At 38.5% G+C, this 24,362-nt stretch overlaps 1 protein-coding gene and 1 long non-coding RNA gene across 3 annotated transcripts in view; both read right to left on the bottom strand.

The window, feature by feature from the left end:
- Positions 1-24,362, bottom strand: part of LOC108038995 (protein argonaute-3) — a 555,323-nt gene that overhangs the window by 238,449 nt on the left and 292,512 nt on the right. For both annotated transcript variants that reach the window (XM_044461511.1, XM_044461512.1), the window contains exon 6: positions 13,329-13,461. In XM_044461511.1, the coding sequence (XP_044317446.1) occupies positions 13,329-13,461 (133 nt within the window). The remainder of the gene's footprint in view (positions 1-13,328; positions 13,462-24,362) is intronic.
- LOC108040554 lies at positions 18,269-19,022 on the bottom strand. Its single transcript, XR_001769075.2, has 3 exons — positions 18,915-19,022; positions 18,594-18,826; positions 18,269-18,520 (listed from the first exon to the last, which is right to left on the bottom strand). It is a non-coding gene; the product is annotated as an uncharacterized LOC108040554 (long non-coding RNA).

Below are 24,362 nucleotides of genomic sequence, written 5' to 3'. Positions count from 1 at the left end.
TTAACAATTTCATTAAAAATTCAAATTTGCGCGAACAAAAAATGTTGTCCGAAATGGCTAGCATTCGTTGTATACAACCTACTGCTGTACTGATATTCATTGTTTTAGGGTGTTTTGAGTTAAAGTTGATAATTCGTCCTGATGCTGTTGGCTTTTATACCACTTTAGTTTTAGAATGTTCCCTTGTCTATGAACCATTGAGTCCAAATATGCTAGTCCTCCATCTTTTTCCTGTTCCAGTGTGAATTTTATATTTTTATTGAAAGAGTTTAAAGCGTCAAGTGTGTTTTGTATTTCGTCTTCTTTTACTATTGCGAATAAATCGTCCACATACTTCGTCTTGGTTTGTGTCCTAGTTTTTATACCCATGCAGAGGGTATTATAATTTCAGTCAAAAGTTTGCAACGCAGTGAAGGAGACATTTCCGACCCTATAAAGTATATATATTCTTGATCAGCATCACCACGAGAGTCTATCTAGCCATGTCCGTCTGTCCGTCTGTCCGTCCGTCCGTTTCTACGCAAACTAGTCCCTCAGTTTTAAAGCTATCTGCTCGAAACTTTTCCAAAAGTTGTCTTTCTATTGCAGGTAGTATATAAGTCGGAACGAGCCGGATCGGGTGACTATATCATATAGCTGCCATATAACTGAACGATCGGAAAAGCCATAACTTTGGTGTTTTTAAAGTTAGGAAGTTGGGATTTTCTACGAGTATTATTTTTGGCCAATTTATCCGACCTACCGAATTTCATAAGGATCGGACGACTATATCCTATAGCCGCCATATAACTGATTGATCGGAAGTGCCATAACTTTGGTGTTTGTAAAGTTAAGAAGTTGGGATTTTCTATGGGTTTTATTTTTGGACAATCAATCCGACATACCAAATTTCATAACGATCGGCCAACTATATCTTATAGCTGCCATATAACTTAACGATTGGAAATGCCATAGCTTTGGTGTTTTTAAAATTAGGAAATTGGGACTTTTTATGAGTATTAAGAATGCATCAAATTAATAATTTTGAAGAATATAATTTACAGAATATTCTGCAAGGGTATATCAACTTCGGCTCCGTCCGAATTTAGCTTTCCTTTCTTGTTTCAAAGTGTTGTCTAATAGCTCTTCCATTACAATGTCTGAAATTATTGGTGAAGCAGGGGATCCCATCGGCATTCCTTTTAGTTGTGTGTATATATCGTCATTAAATTTTAAATATCTGTTGTGTTGTATGCAAAATTGTACTATGTCCATAAACCTTTTTTTTTCGGCACATTTGTATGTTTTTTTTATTTTTGTCAAATTTTCTCTAATTGTGTCTAGTGCAAGGTCTATAGGTATGCTGGGAAATAGTGAGACTACATCAAATGATATTAATTTTTCATCATCACAGATGTACGTGTTGTTGATTCTTTCTTTAAATTCTACTGAGTTTTTGATGTTGTGCTAGAGTCTATGGTGATGTTCTTTAATGTGTTTGAAATATATTTACAAAGTCCGTGTGATGGTGATCCAATAGATGAGCATATATCTTAATGGAGTCCCTTCCTTGTGGATAGTCCGTATATGCGTGGTGGTAATGCCGTTGTCGTGACTAACTTATTCCTTTCGCTCCGTGAAATACGTTCTTTTGTGAATAGATTTTCCGCTAATTCATTGTTTCTTGTTTGAAGTTTCGATGTTATATCCTTTCGTAAAATCCGATATGTGTTTCTTTCCTCCAAAATGTTATTCATTTTTTGATTGTAAGTATCTTTGTCCATAGCAACTGTCTTGTTTCCTTTGTCAGAAGTTAAAATTAGTATTTCGTAATTTTCCTTTAAAAATTTTCGTGTCTGCCCCAATGTGTCCAGTATTGCGCGATCTATTGCACTTTCCCGAACCGACGTCATATGATCTTTAATAAGTTAAGAGAATTTAGTGCGTGACTCTTCTTGTTGCTCTTTACCTGTTAAGAGTTTGCACCGATTCCTTGAAGACAGGGAAATTCTTCTTTTTGGACCCTTTGCAAGAAGTGCTTTCACGTCTGGCGGGAACTCCACATTCGTTTTGTGGACAATCCAATCGTTCGTTTTGTTGTTGTTCGTGAATGTATTATTCCGTTCCTTTTGTAGTTTTCTATACTTCCTCTCATGTCTCTCTTTCAATGTTGTTGTTAGGTTATTCGCGACATTTCTATCGGTCTTCATAAACTTTAACAGTATATATGTAGGAACGACTAAATCCAAACTAAAAACTCGAATATCACAACACAGATCAGACTTCAAATTAAGACACCAAGCTAATATACAAAAAACAGCACTTACAGTGGGTCGTAAAACCAGCGGTCACTCGCCAAATGTTGATGAAACGACTATTTTGGAACAAGAACAACATTAAAAAAATTGCTTCACCATAGAAATGTTACATATAACAAACACACCCACAAGCATAAGACTAAACTACAAAACAGACGTTGAAAATTGCGCTCACATTTACAGACACTTACTTAATAACAACTAGTATTAATCTCCACGTCCGACGGTGCAGACGTGTAAAGTTGGGAAGTTGAGATATTTTATGAGTATCAAGAATGCATCATATGAATAATTTTGGAGAATATAATTTACAGAGTATTCTGCAAGGGTATATCAACTTCGGCTCCACCCGAAGTTAGCTTTCCTTTCTTGTTTATTGTCTAAATTTTTGTTATTTTATGTGTTTTTATGTTGATGGTTGGCGAAGTGCAACCGAAATATATTGGAAAAAATAAAAATAAAATTTAAAAACTTTTATTTAAATCATTTTTCAACTGTTGACCTCGAGCCGGAAAAACTCAAAAATTAAACATACATCAAAGGTCGCCAACAAACAAAATTAAGTAAAATATATTTTTGTATGTAATTAAGGTGAACAAAATTAATATAAAAACTTGACATTTTGTTCTAACACCTCCAAAACATTCAACTTTCAACTCTTTTGGCCAGAGTTTGGGTCATGTTCTTAGAAAATATGTTACTAACGAAAGAAAAAATGATTGTAGATCAAAACTTCGACCTTTAGGTGTCCCGCAAGATGTGCGATCATCAATGGATACCAGTCTCTAACTACACTAATTCGGCGGAAATGGCATACAAAAATGTAAAAGTGTAGTTAAAAATAGGAATAAACGTATTCGAATTTTTTTTCTCAGTTAAAAAAAATCACCAAAAACAAACTTGAATTTCGGCCTCTTAAACCATTAATGTTTAGGGCTGGATCAGCAATGTAAAGCTTACAACGCTTGCGAAGGTAAAATTTGCATCTAGATCCAGATGCATATTGGTAGCTAAACCTTCGGTCGGGCTGAATAAAGTAGTTTAGAATCAAATACTTTTTGTTGGAGACTTGTATAACATTTAGCTTTCAACATTTAAAAAATTTTTACAAACAAATGGCGAACCACCAATTTCATCAGCCCCGTTTTAGGTAAAAGGTTCGTTTTTTGCTTGAAAGAAGTTTGCTTCCTTTCTTGTTTGATATCATATTTATTCAAATATTTTCAATCGCTGTTTTTGTCAAAGACTCATCCTTGTTTTCCGTTCAAATCGTCACAAAAATTTATAATATAGTGATTAGAGTAATGGTAAACGTGATAATAAAATTGTCTGAGAAAAACCTATTATAACGTTCGTAAAAAAGAAAAGTGTTTTTATGGGATTCGAGGGGCCAGCAAATTATATTCAATACCTTAAATAAAATTTACTAAAAATTTATATTTCCTTGCAATTAAATTACATGTTTTAATTGCTTTTAAATAATTAAGATATTTGATTTTTTAAGGCATTTGCGGGCCAGAGAGATATCATGTTAATATTGTTGTATAACTTTTTCTTTTTTTCAAAAAAATGAATGTATATTGTCCTCCAATATTACCGCGTCCATGATAAAAATTAGTATTTAAGAGAAGGTATTTTTCATTTTTAAGCTGATTTCACATTGGACCAATTTTTAAAATTAAAATTTGAGTCCATTTTGCAAATTTTTTTCAAAAAAAGAAATGCAATTATATTTCGTTAGTGATACAAATGTGAAACGGGTCGTGTGAGTCGAAATAAGACCTGCTTATTACCAGGGATATTTCACGGGATCGTCTAGTAAATCTTAGAGGAACGGAGAAAGTAATATTACTCTAACAAGGAACTAGGGTCAACTTGGGTATTGATAAGTTTAAGTATGAACATATCGACATTGTATGTTCTACGGTCCTGCAAAGTTGGCACGTCCAGAAGCCGCAGTAGTTAATATTCGAGTAAAAGTGGAACAAGTGAAACAAAGAAGCTTAGGGGTGTAATGGTCGTCAAACTCTTTAGGCCAACGTTTGATAACGCTAATACCCCTTTGGCCATCCCATTATAATCCTTATATGATTGGCAAAATTTAAATTATGGGTAAATAGAACGCCTAAATTAGTTTTGTGCGAAATACTTTGAAGCTGGATTTGGAGTGGTTTAAGTAGAAGTCATTACAAACGCACCAAGATTGTAGTTTATATAAATAATTTTGCAAACGGATTTGCGAGTCCCTGCTTTTTAAGTGTATACAAATTTGTCATCGTCGGCATACATCAGAATAGTTGACTCTTGTACTGCAGGAAAATCGATTATTAATATAACGAAAAGACTACCTTGCGAAACTCCGTAGATGGCGAGGTCATTTTTGGAAGGAGAACTGTTATATAATACTTTTTAAGTGCGATTTGACAAAAAATGTTCAATTCATTTGACTTTAATAGCAGATAGTGGTCAATTGAATCGAAAGCCTTACAAAAATTTGTAAAAACTGTATAAGACGTAAATTCAAAGAGGTTTGTTCTTGTGATCCGCCCCTTCATAAAGCAATGCTCGGATGGGGACATAAGTAACTCGCATTGATATTTTAACTGAGAGGTTAATATCAGATGTTCAGAATGTGTCACCTACTACCTTTTTTATTATAAGTGTTAAGAATAAGGATTCCTTCCAGATTGAAAATATATAATTTTGTCTAAGTGGCAGTTGAAATATTTAGGACAATGGTTCTGACAAAGAGCTTGCGAAATTTCTTTGAACACTTTAAGGAATTGGATGAGGGCCAGCTGAACAGAATGGGCTTATCAACTTTAGGTTATCACCATTAATTTCTTAATTAAAGTTATGGTATGTTTGTAAGAAATCTTGACTTGATGGAGCTGTTTCGGCGTTGCTAGAGATAGTTTTCGCCGATCTTATGATCTCTCTATGCTGGACTCGTCAAGCCATAAGCTGTGAGAGGAGTCCCCTAAGTAGAACACCCGCATTCTCAATTAAAGGGACAGTAGAGCACTTCCGCGAATCAGCAGCTGATTGCAGCAAAACCTCAAATGTTGCTAGGATCACCATCTAAAAAAGATTCGGTATCCGAACAATCCGTAGTGGTATGTATGCAACCAGGGACTTCTAAGAATTCCGATTTTTCCGCTAAGGTTTCACAATTAGTGGATTATGGGGGTTATATGCCTCATAATATAGCTACACTCCAGACACACAGATCAGGCAATTGCTGATTTATTCCCTCAATTTTTTTAACCGACCTATTTCACTTTAGATCGTTCCTCACAGCCTTATTCTTACACCATATTCAAGTCTTTTGCAAATAAAGGCAACCGAAAACTATCTTATTTTGAATCTGTTTCGTGTTCAGCCTGTTTATTTGCCACGCCCCGATGGTTGTCCTGGGTATTTGTTTAAGTATTGCTCTGAAGCCCTGTGAAAACCACTTCAAAAATTATTTACCTTATCTCTAAAAACTTCCTAGTTTCCACATATTTGAGAGTAATCATTTGTAATTTCTCTTCACAAGGAAGGTAACACGTTAGATGCTAGTAAGAATTAAGGTATAACTTAGTTTTCTAGCTTCTTAAGTTATCTGAGTGTCACGACACAAAGGTCCATTTTGAGAATGCTCTTTCTAAAACTCTCCGGTTTTCCACGAGGCCCCTTTTTGGTCCTCTTATTTTTCCATTATTTATTAACGACCTTCACTTGGTCATTCTCGCGTAATTATGTACGCAGATGATGTTAAATTATCCGTGCAGTATAGGGATATTTCCCGTCATTTAAAATCCAATTTAGATAACTTTCAAAACTGGTGACGGAATAATTTACAAAGTTCAAAGGGCAAGCTGATGACTCTTTATCAGGTCAATCCGAAATACGCGACTTCCTGGTTAAATGTCAGGTGCTTGGATAGAATAACTCTTCTAAACGATCTGGGCGTCCTTTTGTACCCAAAACTAAAGTTGTTTTATTTTGTCCAGGGTTAATAAAGGCAAGGGCGTGCTGGTTTTATTACAAGTTTGTCAAGGGTTAACAAAGGCAAGGGCGTGCTAGTTTTATTACAAGTTTGTCAAAAGAATTCGATGATTTTTATGTCACTAAGACTTTATTTATTTCTCTTCTTCGTCCGATTGTGGAGTATCGGTCTCCTGCCTGGAGTCCAAAATATTGGATCAGTACAAAAAATCCTTCTCATTCTAGTAGACTACTATTAATTAATTTAACCTCCCTAGCCAAACGTTGAAAGATGGCGGGAAATGTCTTCACTTTTAGCCTTATTCATGGTGAGATTACCAGCCCTGACTGACTTGACTATAATACGTTTTTACTATAATCTTCAAAATATCGATTTTTCCGAGGACTATTTTGGGAAGGACAGAAATATTTGATTGAAACGAAACTTTCCGGTTTTATATTTTATTTATTTAAACAGTCCCCTCAAATTAAAATGTATGTCATATTATGCGTAAAACAAGCATCCGATCGCCTCGAGTGTGCATGTGTCGTGCGGCGGGAAAGATGCAGGTCGCAATTTCCATCTGAAACAAAAAAACCCAAACAATTTTCTATTTTCAATAGTACAGCTTCTAGTTAAACCAAGAAAAAATTCAAAAATGTTTCGAAAATCAAAACTGTTTTAAAGTTTTTTAGGTTTTACTAAAAGAGCATTTAATCCCGAATACACTAAATTTTGTCTTGTTTCGATTTTCCCTATCTTTCCCGCCAATTAGCAAAAATCGTAAAAATGAACAAGAAAAGAAAGCTAACTTCGGGCGGAGCCAAAGTTGATATACCCTTGCAGAATACTCTGTAAGTTATATTCTCCAAAATTATTCATAATTCATTCCCAACTTCCTAACTCTACAAACACCAAAGTTATGGCATTTCCGATCAATCAGTTATATGGCAGCTATAGGATATAGTCGTCCGATCCCGGCCGTTCCGACTTATATACTGCGTACAGAGGAAAGAAGGGTGTGTGCAAAGTTTCAATTCGATATATTTAAAACTGAGAAACTAGTTCGCGTAGAAACAGACAGACGGACAGACGGACGGACAAACAGACCGACAGGCGGACATGCTTATATCAACTCAGGAGGTGATCTTGATCAAGAATATATATACTTTATAGGGTCGGAGACGTCTCCTTCACTGCGTTGCACACTTTTGACCAAAATTATAATAACCTCTGCAAGGGTATAATAAATGCACAGCTTATGCGAATAATTTGTTATAAAGCTTTAACAATATTTAAGTAAATATCAGTAATAATTTTTTTTTTTTTTTTTTTAATATATAAAGCATATATTTATTGAATCTTCTCTATATGAGACTAACAATAAGTATATCAAATCTTAAGAATATAACTTAACTTACAGTCATGTAGACTGGATTTAGACTAACGGGCCCTGATATTTATTGCTGGGCTGTATGATGTCAACGTTGCTGTTGCTCGCGTTCCCCCAGAGCTGGGAGCCGTAGGTCCAAATGGGCTTAAGGGTGGAGTTGTAGAGAAGAACTTTAAAGTCCAGACACAGGGGTATCGAGGGGATCGAGAATTCATAATCCAGTGTAGGCTGCTAGCTTTAAGTCTGAGATGTACTTTCTTGCATTCAATGTGCCTCCGCCAGGTTAGGCGTCTGTCGAGGTGGACGCCGAGATATGTTACATCGCTGGCTTGGGGAATCTGCGTACCATTCAAAGTTAGCGGCGGGCACGATTGTCTGTTAAGGGTAAACGTTATATGTTTACACTTTTGTTCATTAATTTTGATTCGCCAGTCTGATAGCCACTTTTCAACTACCACCAAATGATCAGCCAGTTGAGCTGTTGCTCTAGTTGGGCATCTCGAGCGGCTCAGGATAGCGGTGTCGTCAGCAAATGTGGACGTAGTCAGCCTCTCGTTCGTAGGGATGTCTGCTGTGTATAGGATAAACAGGGTAGGGCCCAGGGCGCTACCTTGTGGGACTCCGGCTTCAATGTTATACTCGTTGGATGTCGTTGTATTGCATCTAACCTCAAAGACTCTGTGGTAGAGGTACGACTTAAGTAACTTATGAGTGTTTTCTGGCAGTAAGGTTATGATTTTATGCATAAGGCCTTCAAGCCACACTCGGTCGAATGCCTGAGAGACGTCGAGGAATATGTAAAGCGCGTGAGCAGGCATTTTTCCAGTAATTTGGACAGGCACGATAGTAAGCTTATTGGCCTGTACGATGAGGGAATTGTGTTGTCTTTCCCAGGCTTCGGTATCATTATAACCACGGACTTTTTCCATTTTTTGGGGTAATAGCCAAGTTTTGTGATCCCGTTAAATAGCTTGCATATAACATCCACTGCGCAGGAAGTTCAATTATCATTTTTGGGGTTATTAGGTCGCTCCCTGGAGCCTTTTTCGGTTTTATTTGCTTCCTAATGACATTAGCAATTGTAGATGCTTGAAACAAAATCCGGTTAATTGCAATTTCATAGCTAAGCGGCGGTAGTTGAAGAGAGTTTCTGACGGCGTTCGTCTGAAATACATTTCGTAGATGTAAAGCAAATGTTTCGGCTCTGTCTTCGTCACTGCGGGCCCAAGTACCCGAGGAGTTTCTAATCGGAGTGACTGATTCTATCGGTGAGCTTAAATTTGGGTGAGCTCTCCACAAAGGATGCTTTGAACTGGTCGGCGACAGTTTCTCGATGTACCGGCGCTGCGCAAGCTCCTCTTCTTGCTTGAGGGTTTTGGTGAGTCTGCGAGTGGCATCATTATAGAATTGCTTCGAATGGGGCGATCTGCAGGATTGCCAAACGCGTCGTAGACGTCGTTTTTCCCGAACCAGTTGTTCGTTTTGCAGATTAGTTTTGTATTGGTGGCTACGCACGATTTTCTCTTCTGGTGTTGAGATTTTGGCTGCTGCCACGAGTACTGACTCCAGGGCATCAGCACAGAAGTCGATGTCGTTCTCTATGTTTAACTGTGGTGTTGTTCAATGTGGGAACTTACGTACTTTTTGTATTATTATAACCACGGACTTTTGCCATTTTTTGGGGTAGTAGCCAAGTTTTGTGATCCCGATAAATAGCTTGCATATAACATCCACTGCGCAGTTTGGAAGTTCAATTATCATTTTTGGGGTTATTACGTCGCCCCTGGAGCCTTTTTCGGTTTTATTTGCTTCCTAATGACGTTAGCAATTTCAGGTGTTTAAAACAAAATCGGGTTAATTGCAATTTCAGAGCTAAACGGCGGTAGTTGAAGAGAGTTTGTGGCGGCGTTCGGCTGAAATACATTTCGTAGGTGAAAAGCAAATGTTTCGGCTCTGTCTTCGTCACTGCGGGCCCCAGTACCGGAAGAGTTTCTAATCGGAGTGACTGATTCTATCGGAGAGCTTAAATTTGGGTGAGCTCTCCTGCTTTGTACTGGTCGGCGACAGTTTCTCGATGTACCGGCGCTGCGCAAGCTCCTTTTCTTGCTTGAGGGTTTTGGTGAGTCTGCGGGTGGCATCATTATAGAGGTGCTTCGAATGGGGCGATCTGCAGGATTGCCAAACGCGTCGCAGACGTCGTTTTTCCCGAATCAGTTGTTCGATTTGCAGATTAGTTTTGTATTGGTTGCTACGCACGATTGTCTCTTCTGGTGTTGAGATTTTGGCTGCTGCCACGAGTACTGACTCCAGGGCATCAGCACAGAAGTCGATGTCGTTCTCTATGTTTAACTGTGGTGTTAGTTCAATGTGGGAACTTACGTACTTTTTGTACTTTAGCCAGTTGGTTCTAGTCGAGGTCAGCCTGAAGGGGTGCTCGATTACTTTCGGGCTTTGAAGGAGAGTTATTAAAACAGGCGAGTGGTCCGATGATAAGTCCGATAGCGATTTGGCGCTTACTAAATTTCTTGGGATGTTCTTGGTCACAGCGAAGTCAATTAAGTCCGGGAGTTTTCTGGGGTCAGCTGGCCAATATGTGGGGCTGCCAGGGGAGACATAGTCGAGTTTGTTGCTCAAATTTATGATTGCCTTATACAGTTGTCTTCCTTTAGGCGTCACGAGTCTTGATCCCCAGTGCGTGTGCTTGGCGTTGTAGTCTCCTCCTGCTATAAAGCGATCTCCGAGTGAATTGTAGAAGTCCAAGAATTGCTCTTCAGTTATTGTAAAACGCGGTGGGCAATAGACAGCGGCTATAGTGATACTGCCGTTGCCTGCTTGTAGATTTATAGATGTAGCCAGCAAATAATTTGTTGCAAACCTCTGGTGAAAGTGGTGCTTAAGGCGTTCCCTGATTAGGATTCCAGTTCCTCCGTGAGCCTTACCGTCCGGATGATCTGTGCAGTATGAAGTATAACCTCTTATTTGGAAGTTGTATTTACTTGTGAGATGCGTTTCTGCCAGCAGCATTACATCTATTTGGTTTTCATTGAGGAATTGAGTTATTTCAAGTTTGTGCCGTGAAACGCCATTGGCATTCGATTATTTAGATTGTTGGGATGTGAGCAAATTTATTAAAATGTTTTGATTTTGCATAAGGTTTGTCATTGTTGTTTTCATGAATGACATAAATTCCATAATACTCTGTTGTAAAGTCAGCATCATGGTTTTCATGCTGTTTGGTATTTGTCCTATTGCTTGCTGAGGTGTTATTATATTTTGCTCAGAGCATTGAGCTTGTGGGAACCCCGTTTGATTGGCAAGTCCTGATTTTAGGGCACTGGCGTATGAAACTCCCCCATTTGTGTTGAGGGGCCCAAATGAAGATCTGGCTGCTTTCGCAAAGAAAACATTAGGTGTGGTTTGGGATTGCACGTACGCATTTCGTGCATTCTGGGAGCGTGCTTGTTTTGCTTGTTGAATCTGACTCTTAAGCTCTTTATAGACCGGGCAGCCTCTGTAGTTTGCTGTATGGTTATCTCCACAGTTAGCGCATTTCTTTGTCTTTGGGGCTTCTTTGCTTGCAGGGCAAGGTTCGGATTTGTGGAAGCCACCACAAGCTACGCAGACTGAACGAAGCCCGCAGTTGTTTCTGGTGTGTCCATACTCTTGGCAGTTTGTGCATTGCAAGCGGGCCTTAAACAGTAATCCTTCTGTGCAACAGAAATTGCAGTTTATAGATCGGGTGCACTTCATTTTTCTTCAAGGCTCTGCTTTCTGGCTCCAGTTCGACCTTAAAGAGTGGTTGCGGCTTTTTATTTTTGTTGATAATATTAATAATATTTTTGAAGAAGAATCCTTTTTCTTTCAGTGCCTCTTTTACCTCATTGGTGGATACGTCGGGATCTATGCCCTTTGGCACTACTTGCAAGCCCTTGCTACTCTTGAGCTGGTACGTGTAGTAGGGTTTCCTAGCCTCGTATAGGTAATTTGTTACAGCTCTGAATTGATCTTCAGTTTTAGCTTGAAGCTTTGTTTCATAAATATTCCCTTTAACAAGGGGAGTAACATAAAAGTTGTCATTCCCGACCAGCGCAACAATTTTCTTTACTAGGGTATTTGAATTCTGTTCCCTTATGTAAATTGGTGGGGGCTTTGGTTTCTTTTGAACAGCCTGTCCAGATTCGGATTGATTATTATCAATTTCCGACAATAGGGCGAATCTGTTGTTACTAGATGCCCCTGGTTGTTCGCTGCCTTTATTAGGGCAATTTTGTTTTGGTTTATTTCCAACCATTTTATTTTGCGGGCTTTTAACGGCGACCGTTGATGTTGTTGTTGCAGTGGCTGCGGTTGCAGAAATTAACGAGGTCGCAGTGCATGTGGCTGGTGAGCTGTGAGTCGAAGCTGGGGGTGGGGTTCTACACGGCAAGCTCCATGAGGTGGGAGTTGGTGTGAGTAGGGCGGGAGAACAAGACCGTGCTCTCGCACTGTCAATGGTCAGTAGGGCTGAGTTGCTCTTTGAAGAAGTTCTTTCTACTTCTGTATCACGGGTTGAGAAATAAGAAATATAACTGTTTCTCTGGTCTACGGAGCTTCTACGCTCATTTTTTGAATCGCCGCTCATTGAGCTATCACTCGTGGCACTTCTTAGTTTTTATAATAACTTTGCACTAGTTTTTTACATAACACTAATTATTATTTACTGTTTTTAGCAATAAGATTGCCTTTATTACACCCCTCCAGTATTTTTAGTTATTGTTTTTTCACTTTTGAGCGGTTTTTTTCCGGAGCTCGCGCAAAACACGTCTGCACTCTCCGGCTGTTGTTTAATAAATTTAACATTATAAATATTAAATTCCACAAATATTTCCAGACGTTTCCATTAATTTTAATTCGAAATCAATGTCGAAAAATTAAAAGCCGATTTGGTAATAGGTATAGTATTAAATTTTTTTTCCATTTTTTTCTGAATGCACAACATTTGAGAATATTGTGTTAAAATTTAAGATCGATCCGAGCTAAACTTCCGAACTTATGGGCAGTTGAACGTAGGTAACTAAGAGCGTTTTATATTCAATTTTTGGGTGTCCCAAACTTTAAAACGCTCTCCTGAAAAGTTGCCATTTCAAAGTCGGTGTACACTACCTGCAATAGAAAGACAACTTTTGGGAAAGTTTCAAGCAGATAGCTCTAAAACTGAGGGTCAAATTTACGTAGACGGACAGACGGACGGACATGGCTAGATCAACTCTCCTGGTGATGCTGATCAAGAATATACATATATACCTTTTAAGGTCGCAAATGTCTCTTTTACTGCGTTGCAAACTTTTGACTGAAATTATAATACTCACTGCAAGGGAATAAAAAGTAATTTGTTAGAAAATAAAATAGCAATAGTTTAAGAAGAAAACAACAAAGAAAACATTGGTATCGTCCTATTTTTGAATCAGATGAAGTTCGCAAATCTAAATTTAATATATTTATTTAATTAATTACATTAATTATTTACAAGATCATACATTTAAATCTTTGAATAGTTGCATTCCGTATGTATGCCCTAATAATACTTCTTATTGACAAATTTTCAAACTTTTTCAAAACTATTTATATTTGAAAACAGGCCGAATTCTTCCTTTAAAGAGTATGCAACTCTCAATAACAGACTTACCTTAAAAAAACGAGTATTGATCCGTTTTTGGACTACAATAAATGAAATTTTGATCCGATCTCCACAAACCATTTCAAATTGTGGAATTTCGTATTTCGAGCAAGTAATCAGCTGACCATCTCCGATTCCATCTCTGAAAATTGATTCAAAAATTATAGGTTGTTAATAATTTAAAAAGTTGGATAGTTTTGGATATATAAATAGCTTATGTTCAATAGAAAGTATGCTTAATTTATCAAAATCTGGGCTTTCTCTACTCATGGTTTTCTTATAAAACCCGCGATGGCATATAGTTAAAGTATGGTTTCAAAATGTATTATATAAGGTTGTCAAATATCTCACTTCCGTTTTTTTTTGGTTATTGAATTTGGCGGCTTTGTGCACAACGCTACATATCGGTATCGGGCAATGTTATATATCGATTGAAAGGTCTTGACATAACCTACAAATCGACACTATTCATAACATAGTTTGGCTATTGCGTTGAAAAGTTATACATGTGTAACATGAAGTTAGCAAACGCCGAAATTCGCGCTGTTTTAAAGTTTTCCTTCGTAAAAGGTAAATCCGCTAGAGAAACATTCCGTGAGATTAATGGTGTTTTAGGGGATGGTACTCTATCACTTCGAACCGCGGAGGAATGTTTTCGACGATTCAGAGCCGGTGAAAACGTCACCATGGATGAGCTAGCCGGCGGAAGACCTGTGACGAAGAATACCGATCAAATCATGGAAAACATTGAGCTAGACCGGCATGTGACATCTCGTGACATCGCTGAGGAGATAGGAGTTAGTCACCAAACCGTTTTAAACCATCTGCAGAAGGCTGGATACAAAAAAAAGCTGGATATTTGAGTGCCGCATGATTTGACGCAAAAAAACCAGTTGGACAGAATCAACGCCTGCGATATGCTGCTGAAACGGAATGAACTCGACCCATTTTTGAAGCGGATGGTAACTGGCGACGAAAAATGGATCACATACGACGATATCAAGCGAAAACGGTCGTGGTTGAAGGCCAGTGAATCGTCCAAAATAGTGGCCAAGCCGGGATTGACGGCCAGGAAGGTTTTGCTCTGTGTTTGGTGGGATTGGAAGGGAATCATACACTATGTGCTGCTCCCATATGGCCAGACGCTTAATTCTACCATCTGGACAACTTGAAGCTGGCGATCGACCAGAATTGGCCAACAGGTGTTGTGTTTCACCAGGACAACGCCAGACCACACACTTCTTTAATGACTCGTCAGAAGCTACGGTACCTTACTGATGTAAAGTTGGGCCCAAAAGAGGGTTGTGAAAAGTGGATGTCAGAGTTTTTCGCAAATAAGGAGGGAAGTTTCTACGAGGGGGGTATTATGAAGTTGCCGTCTAAATGGGAACACATTATCGAACAAAACGGCGCATAGCTTAACTTAATCCGTTCACTGTATCAATTTTTATAAAGCATTTAATTAAGAGCAAACGAGGACGGAAGCTAACTTCGGCAAGCCGAAGTTTTAATACCCTTGCAGACTTTGCCGAAATTGCTAAAAGTGAAAAAGTAGTGAAAGGAATAAGGTATACATAAGTAAACTAGATTTGCATCGTTTCAAGTTAATTGCTTTTATACTGCAAAAATGTCATATACAAATAGAAAAAAAGGGATACTTTCGCAGCCTTAAAATTAATTAATTAATTTTTCCTATCTCCTTTAAGATATAGACTTCCGAGCGGCAAGCGCTTTTACCCTAATCAAGATATGCGTAAATAAATAAGAATTGGAAAAATTTATGATAGTAGCTTACACACTTCGCGAAATATTCTGATAATCATCAAATTTGGACCGATTTCACCCTATTGTTCCTATGGGGGCTATAGGATATAGACGTCCGATCGGCACGCGCCTTCACCTTGATCAATGTATGCATAAAAAAATACAATTTGGAAAGATTCATGTCAATAGCTTGTATACTGCGCGAAATATCCTAAAAATCATTAAATATTAACCGATTTTACCCTTTTGTTCCTATGGGAGCTATAGGATATAGACGTCCGATCGTCACGCGCTTTTACCCTGATCAAGGTACGCATAAAAAATACGATTTGGAAAGATGTATGTCAATAGCTTTTACACTGCGCGAAATATCTTCCATTCTTGCAAGTTATATCCGATTGTTCCTATGGGAGCTATAGGATATAGACATCCGATCGGGGCGGTTTTCAAACTTGATCTGCGTACACTTGTTTTAGGACGAGTGTGAAAGTTTCAGATCGCTAGCTTTTAAACTGAGCTCGCAAACGGTATTGAAACAGACGGACAGACGGACAGACGGACATGGCTATATCGACTCCCCTATTGATCCTGATCAAGAATATATATACTTTATGGGGTCGGAAACGTCTCCTTCACTGCGTTACAAACTTCTGACCAAAATTATAATACCCTCTGCAAGGGTATAAAAAGCGGATGGGAGTTATTTGACAACATAATATACTACATGTACTTATACATTTGTCTTTTCTATAGAAGCCTCAGCAAGGAGAGTTGACGGCCAGGAAAGTTTTGCTCTGTGTTTGGTGGGATTGGAAGGGATTCATACACTATGAGCTGCTCCCATATGGCCAGACGCTTAATTCTACCATCTACTGCGAACAACTGGACCGCTTGAAGCTGGCGATCGACCAGAAGCGACCAGAATTGGCTAACAGGTGTAGTGTTTCACCAGACCACACATTATCGAACAATATCGAACACAACATTATTTTTAAGCTCAAAAAATAGACTTCTTTATTCTTTTGATGTTTTGAGTATGTTTTGAATATTTTCAAAATTAAACTTCTGTATCCGTCGGTGCGTGCTATGTTAGCTTAAACACTTAGCCGCTTATTTTAGGATTAAAAATAAAAATATCATCAAAACTTAATCCCCACCAATGCATTCAAATGAGGAGGAAATTTAACAATTTTTTCTGTGATTGTCGGTTTAAGACTTTTTGTTTAGATCAAAAGAAGTTTTACCTGCTATTCTTAAAAAATGATTGTTTGCTGAATGCAAAAAAGTGATTTCAGCAGGCTGTGCCCCGCCCCACAGCTATCACAGGCCAGGCATGTTACAGGTTTACAAAGTTAATTATAATATTATTAATTTTTATGATAGGAAAATAAATAAAATGACTATACATACATCGCCTAAATTACCTTCTCTACCGATTCATACACATGCTATGAGTGTACGAAGAACTCGATCATGCCAATTCCCGACTTGAACCAATCGGGAGAGAATAGATAAAAGCGAAGCGGCTGTTTTTTTGTTTTCGAGTTAGTCGAGTGTGAGCCTTGCGAAGGAAAAGACGCAATTAAGAAATAAAGAAACAATTAAAAAAATAAAACAACAGTGCATTATAACTTATTCCAATAAATATTTCAATATTAACACCAAAAGTGTTATCAACATATTGGTAACTCCCGCGTTGAAGAACTCCAGGTTTTCAATCTAATGGTAATGGGGCAAGATAGTGTTCTCTTGTATGTTCCAGATTTAGTCTTTACGACTGCAACTCGAACATTCCCATCTGTTCTGAAGATCATCTCAGTGATGATTCCAAGCAGCCACAACTGGGGTGGCAAGTTAATAATAATAATAATAATAATAATAATAATTAATAACGACGACGTCTCCAGTTCTTAAATTCGCAGATTCCTTTGTCCACTTGGCTCTTTGTTGCAAGCTTGTAAGGTACTCGCGAGACCAATCTCGCCAGAAAAGCTGCTTGATTGCCGATAAGAGTTGTCACATCTCTGTAGACAACTCAGGTTGACTTTCGTCGATGCAGGCAGGCTAGCTGGTGGCAATGTAGCAAGTGTGGTGCCAACGAGAAAGTGGGCAGAAGCAATAGTTTCCCTATCGTTAGGGCTGCAGCTATCAGCGACCAACGGGCGTGAGTTCAGTACTGCTTCTACCTCGAGAGACGAGAACGGTCTGGATTTCATCTTTCTTTAAGGGGACTCCTCGTTCTCGGTTTCAAAAAAATTGATTTTTTTTATTTAATTCGAACCTAAACCTATTCAAGAGTGTTGCTTTAAAATTTCAAGTGAAAATTTTAAAAACTTTTGAAGAAATAGCCGATTTATGGTGGAAGCGTCAGGCGACGGCGAGAGCTTCTCAAAACTATAAAAGCGTTTTTCTCGAAACAGTATTTTTACGATTGTCGCATTACTCAAAAACTATTAATCCAATCGAGTCCAAATTTTAGTACGTTATACTATACATAGATCTTCTTTACTTTTCAACTAGATTTGTGGATTAAAAAAGAAGTAGATTTTCAAAAAAAAATGTTCAAAGGTCCGCCATTTTGTTAATTCTTGTGCGAAAATAATAATCTTAGTTCATTTCAGAGCCAAACATGTACAGTCCCTTGCCATATTATTAGACTCATGCTGCAAATCTTCTTTTACATACTTGATATTTCTTGTTGTTAATATGACCTTTTTGTAGATATGTTGGTAGAACTTGGGTTTTTGAATATCGCGGGCACTTTTATCGTTTGTTTTATAAAATAAAAAATAGACCTCGGTTGAAGGCGGCATTGAAGTTTCGCAAAGAACAGTGCAGCGGAAGTTAGCAGAAGAGGGTCTTATTGGACGTAGACCAGTTGAAGCGTTGAAGCTGTGTTGGCTGCGAAAGGTGGTCATACAAAATACTGATTTTTGCAAAAAAATGTATTTTCATCTAAAAAGATTTCATTTCGATGTAAATTTCTAATTTTCTATGTGACATTTATTGTATTTACGTGTTCTAAGCCAGAAAAAGCATGAGTCTAATAATATGGCAAGGGACAATACTCTTCCTAATCCCGTTGGAAAATATGGAAAATTTTGTTCTTTTTTTAAAGACTTCAAATAAATGGATGCAAAGTTACAAGGCTAAAAAATAATAAATGTTCATTTACCAACCCATTGAAAATCGTCAAAATTTGAAAGCGAGTATGGGGGCGGGGGGTCCCCTTAAGAGGGCGTTGCCCACGATGAGGAGATGCTTAGCTGACTATACAGGTGCTTCCCACAGGTTGACAAAATAGTGTGGTGCGGTGAAGGTACTCCCCCTTTCCGTTAGACGTGATCTCTTGAAGCATTCTTGCCGAACCCACAAAATTTGTTGCGTTGCCGCAGTAGTAGATCAGTGTTTCCAGAGGCCCACGGCGACCGGTGAATCTGCTAAGTTAAAGAAGAAATTAATTAAATGTGAGATCCTTTAAAAGCTCCAGAAGCAGATAAAAAGACATACATTTTGAGTGGTGTTTTTCCGCGGATTCCTAACGATACTCTAATGGGCCCGAAAAGACCGACTCCGCTAACTCTAAATGGCTGATTGCGAAATTTGTGACAACAACCAGGGCTTGTATCGAAAGCAGTGAGTGCATTGACGAACAACAGTAGTACATTTGCCACGAGCGTTAATAAGCCAAATACTTTGATGAGTGCTCGAGGTCCAACGTAACACTTCGTGCGGTGGGGATGCTGAATAATAAGGGTAACTTGGCGTTATGTTCCAACGGAGCGCGCAAAAAGCGGCCACCAACTCGCAATTGCTTTAATGTAAGCTTACCGACTGTTTCCGTGCTTATGAATGTCTAGCTTTTGATACGAATCTTGCAAGTGTAGGTTCCTATATAGTTTTTCAAATTCGAAACCAAATGACTCTCGTTGAAAAGCCTGAACGATATTTAAAAAAGAGAAGGCTAATTCTGTGACTGATGGAGTCAAGCTTGTCCACATAATCAAATTTCGGACATTTATAAAACGAATGATGAATGGAACGATTCGGATAACTTTTAAATAAGATGAAATATGATTTGTAAAGTTGAATTTGAATCAGATTCTATTGGGTTCGGATTTCAGATTGTGCGTCTGGCAGAGTGTTTGAAACTCCACGAAAGGGTGGACCATTGAACCACAAGAACATGCTTAACTCCTTGACAGTACAGCCTCGCGATGGAAGCTCCGCCGAAAGTATGTAGCTAGTAGGCACGTGTTTTAAAACTGCAGTTTGGCCTCGTTGATGAATAGCGGATCAAAAAGTACTATTTCCGAGTCCGACCACATTACTACCTGTACTATACGAACGTTTATCAATTTCAGGACATTGTTCCAGAGTTTAGCACGTAGGTGGGCGGCGCAAAGCTCTAGACGTGGTACGCCCAGACGATTAATAGGCCTTGATATTGCAGTCAATAATGTTTTTGTAACCACTTCTAGGGAAACCACACGAACATAAAGACTGAAACCTTTCATATATCCGTGTATATGAATGGTAACTGTTTGATTTGTGCCGACATGTTAAGGAATTTTTATAGAATCTAATTCTTTAAATGAGGAATGTCGTCGTGACGAGTGGACATAACAAACCTAGTGGGTGGTTAATAGGATGGTATATAGGATGGTATATTCCCGCATAAATTCGAGATACATCTCCTGTACAGTAGGATTAGCTTGCATTCTTTGTTTAAGCGCTAGAAAACGTGTTCTGGTGCTCGATTTGAAGAGAGGGGTTATTAAGGGTTATTAATCAGCCAGATAAAAGTCGAGTTACTGTATCGAGGACTTCCTGTCCTTTTCGCAAACAATTTAAGCAAAGCGGTGAACTTTTCGCAAACTTAAAACGCGATTCGATCGACAAATTTTCGAATGACGAACAAGCTAGCATGTAATGATCTTTGGGTCTACTTTGGTCATTACAATGTGGGTGGTCATAGCGTTTCCCATTGTTCTATCACTGCCCAGAGATTGTAGAGAGTCATAGATTGCAGTGACCGTATCAATAAGCGACCTCAATGAAGTGGCTGAGGGATGAAAAATTGTAGAAATGCTTAACAGGCGCGCTATATTATCGAAGAATATTATTCAAGGGTTTTTTATAATGCTTTTGGATGATTAGGATCTGTTACCTGATACGCCTTGACTGTTCCCAGGGCTTCTTTTTCTAGACTCGATAGGAGATGGTTGAACTTTTCTACATTTGACATTAGTGGATCCACGAAAAGACCCATCAAGTTTATTAAATCGGCATAGTTGCCATGAAATTTTTGTTATTTCATGTGTGCAAACCGACAGAAATAACGACTTGGATAACTCTTCCAAATCCGCACGGCAAGAAATATCAAGAGTGACTTCTTTAATTAAAGATGCAGTTTCCGGCTAAATTGGAGGTAGGACAAATGAATTTGGGGCATGATTTGGCTGGAAAACACTTTGAAGATATGAACCAAATGTTTCAGCTTTGTCTAAGTCGCTTCGGGCCAAGCACCTTTTTGGAGTAATCGTTTCGATCGGAGCGCTTAAATTTGGGTGAGCCCTCCATATTGGATTATTTATACTGGTTTCCGAAAGTTACCGCAGCTGTGCATTTTCTGCCTGTTGCCGTAGAGCAAGGGCGAGAGAGCAACCCGGCGTTGATTTGAAAATCGCGACCTGTTGGTCTGCCAAGCACGTCGCATACGCCTCTTTTCCCGCACCAGCTGTTCGATTTGCCGATTGGATTAAAAGTATTTGTTTGCTTGTACCTCCGTTCCTTGTGGACTGGAGATTTTGGTTGCTGCAGTAGTGCAGTCGATGCCCGATTCCATATTAAGTTGAGGGGAGAGTTCTATGTGAGAACTCACATACTTGTTGTATTAGGTTGTTAAATAACTCCCTTCCACTTTTCTGCCCTTTATTCAATGCTTCATAAAAATTGATACAGTGAACGGATTTAGCTAAAATATGCGCCGTTTTGTTCGATAATGTGTTCCCATTTAGACGGAAACTTCATAATACCCACTCGTAGAAACTTCCCTTCTCTGTTGAGCCCAACTTTACAGCAGTAAGGGCATTCGCCACGGGCAGGAACAGGTGGTAGTCACTTGGCGCCATGTCCGGGCTATATGGTGGATGCGATAAAATCTACCAACCGAGCTACCGTAGCTTCTGACGAGTCATCAAAGAAGTGTGTGGTCTGGCGTTGTCCTGGTGAAACACTACACCCTGCCTGTTAGCCAAATCTGGTCGATTCTGGTCGTTCGCCAGCTTCAAGCGGTCCAGTTGCTCGCAGTAGATGGTAGAATTAGGCGTCTGGCCATATGGGAGCAGCTCATAGTGTATGATTCCCTTCCAATCCCACCAAACACAGAGCAAAACTTTCCTGGCCGTCAATCCCGGATTGGCCACTATTTTGGACGATTCACTGGCCTTTAACCACGACCGTTTTCGCTTGATATCGTCGTATGTGATCCATTTTTCGTCGCCAGTTACCATCCGCTTCAAAAATGGGTCGAGTTCATTCCGTTTCAGCAGCATATCGCAGGCGTTGATTCTGTCCAACTGGTTTTTTTGCGTCAAATCATGCGGCACCCAAACATCCAGCTTTTTTTTGTATCCAGCCTTCTGCAGATGGTTTAAAACGGTTTGGTGACTAACTCCTATCTCCTCAGCGATGTCACGAGATGTCACATGCCGGTCTAGCTCAATGTTTTTCATGATTTGATCGGTATTCTTCGTCACAGGTCTTCCGCCGGCTAGCTCATCCATGGTGACGTTTTCACCGACTCTGAATCGTCGAAACCATTCATCCGGGGTTCGAGGTGATAGAGTACCATCCCCAAAAACACCAGTAATCTCACGGAATGTTTCTCTAGCGGATTTACCTTTTACGAAGGAAAACTTTAAAAACAGCGCGAATTTCGGCGTTTGCTAACTCCATGCTTACACATGTATAACTTTTCAACGCAATAGCCAAACTTGTTATGAATAGTGTCGTTTTATAGGTTATGTCAAGACCTTTCAATCGATATATAACATTGCCCGATACCGATATGTAGCGTTTTGCACAATGCCGCCAAATTCAAAAACCCAAAAAAGCGGAAATGAGATATTTGACAACCTGATATTTAGGCCAGTTAGTTCTGTGCGACGTCAGCCTGAGGGGCTGTGTGATTATATCAGGGCTTTGAATAAGTGTTATTGGCAAAGGTGGTCTGAAGATAGATCAGAAAGCACTTTGGCTCTTATTAGATTGTAAGATATGTTTCTTGGGTTTGCTGGCCAGAATGTTGGGCTTCCAGGGGAACTTAGTCAAATTTGTTTCTTACATTTATAATTGCATTCTACAATTGCATTCCTTTGGGAGTCACAAGACGTGATCCGCAGTGCGTATGTTTGGCATTGTAGTTTCCTAAGTCACTTGATTTTGAACATGTGTTTGCATAGTCGTTTTCATGAATGACATTATTTCCATCCACCTTTATTGCTTTGAACAACGTTTTCAAATCTGCTGTGACGTCATAATTAACACTTAATATGTAATATAACTTTTCTTTTGAAAAATTGTTGGTGTGTCGATATATAATTACGGAATACGCTTTTTAATGCCTTTAACAGGTCTCTTTTTGTTATTTTTTATTTTGTTATTGGTAGACATGACAACATTAAGTTGGCCGGGTAGGTAAATATCCTTAAAAAGGCATTTCGTTGAGCTTTGAAAGATAAGAAGTATCCTTGCTTCAGAAAACGTTATCCTTCATGGATATGAGTCATGATGTGTCATCACATCATATTGGAGTAGGCGTCCACGCCGAATAAGCGACTATGTATAGTGTTTGGTACTAAGACTTCCCATAAAATTGATTTAACTGACATAATTACGCCCAACGTAGTGAATGCCGTTGTCAGGGCAACTATAAATAACATAAAAACACAAAGAGGAACATCAATTTCGGAATGTTTTGACTCGCTTGATATGTCAGAAACTCGCAGCTTAATTTACAGCTAAAGGTTATGATGTTGCCAAATCTGAATAATCAGAGTTTATCGCAAGTCTAAATTTATAAGGATTTAAAAAAGTCGGGAAATAATTTTGTAGTTTGAGGATGATATAAAATATATATTCTTTATCAGGATCAAGAGCCGCGTCGATTAAGCCATGCCCGTAAGTTTTGAGATTTAGCATGAAATTACAAAACACTTTAGAGACCTTGTAGATGCTAGATATTGAGCGGAATATGTCAAAAATACTTTTTCGGTCAATATCTACGGGTGCACCAAATATGTTCCAAATCGCACCATTACTTTAGAACTTGTGACGCCATAAATTAGTTAGATGTACATATTGGTTTAAGGGTCCACTCGGTTAGTTGTGTCAAAAAATAGGCAATATTCAGGAATTTTTTTTGGACAAAGAAAACATAGGTACATTAAACTTTTTAGGTATATTTCTGATATTTTAAAGATGATTATAATTTCGAAAATTTTGATGCATTTCCGGACGCAGGGCACGTAGGCGAAGTAGGCCAATTCGTAAAAAAAGTTTTATGTACGCTCCCTACCTGCTTTGAGTCGGTCGGCTCGGAAACTCATATCTTTTAAACTTTAAGTATTTCGATTTAGTATAATATTCTAGAGCTATCGAAAAATGCAAAAAAAAATTATATTTTTTTAACAAAACTAACCAGAATGAACCCTTAAGTACATCTCGTTGTCTTTAATTAATTTTTTTGTCTGGGTAACAGTTCTTTTTTGTCGTATAATAATCTAATTAATCTTCAACATATTGTTCACATCTGTCTTTTCTTTCTTTGTTATACCCTTCCAGAGGGTATTATAATTTTGGTCAAAAGTGTGCAACGCAGTGAAGGAGACATCTCCGACCCTATAAAGTATATATATTCTTGATCGGCCGACTATATCCTATAGCTGCCATATAACTGATTGATCGGAAATGCCATAACTTTGGTGTTTGTAAAGTTAGGAAGTTGGGATTTTCTATGGGTTTTATTTTATAGTATTTAAATTTTTTTTTTCATTTTTTTTTTTACAGCGTTACCTGAGGAATCTTATTCTTTAACTAAAGCAATTGGATTTTTTCATTTCGGATGATTCTGTGACCGGTAATCGTGTACACCGCAAAACATCTTTTCTTCGAGGCGCCGCCAAAAATTGCCTGTATCTAAGTCAATTTTTAATATTTTTGGAAGAAAAAAATCACACATATTGTTTAAATGTTGGCCAATCACATGCAAAAATT

This window comes from Drosophila rhopaloa, unplaced genomic scaffold, assembly GCF_018152115.1.
Source record: "Drosophila rhopaloa isolate 14029-0021.01 unplaced genomic scaffold, ASM1815211v1 contig_4, whole genome shotgun sequence".
In the NCBI taxonomy this organism is placed as follows: Eukaryota; Metazoa; Arthropoda; class Insecta; order Diptera; family Drosophilidae; genus Drosophila; species Drosophila rhopaloa.
Note: the sequence above shows the minus strand (reverse complement) of the source record. Positions and strands in the feature narration are given on the sequence as shown.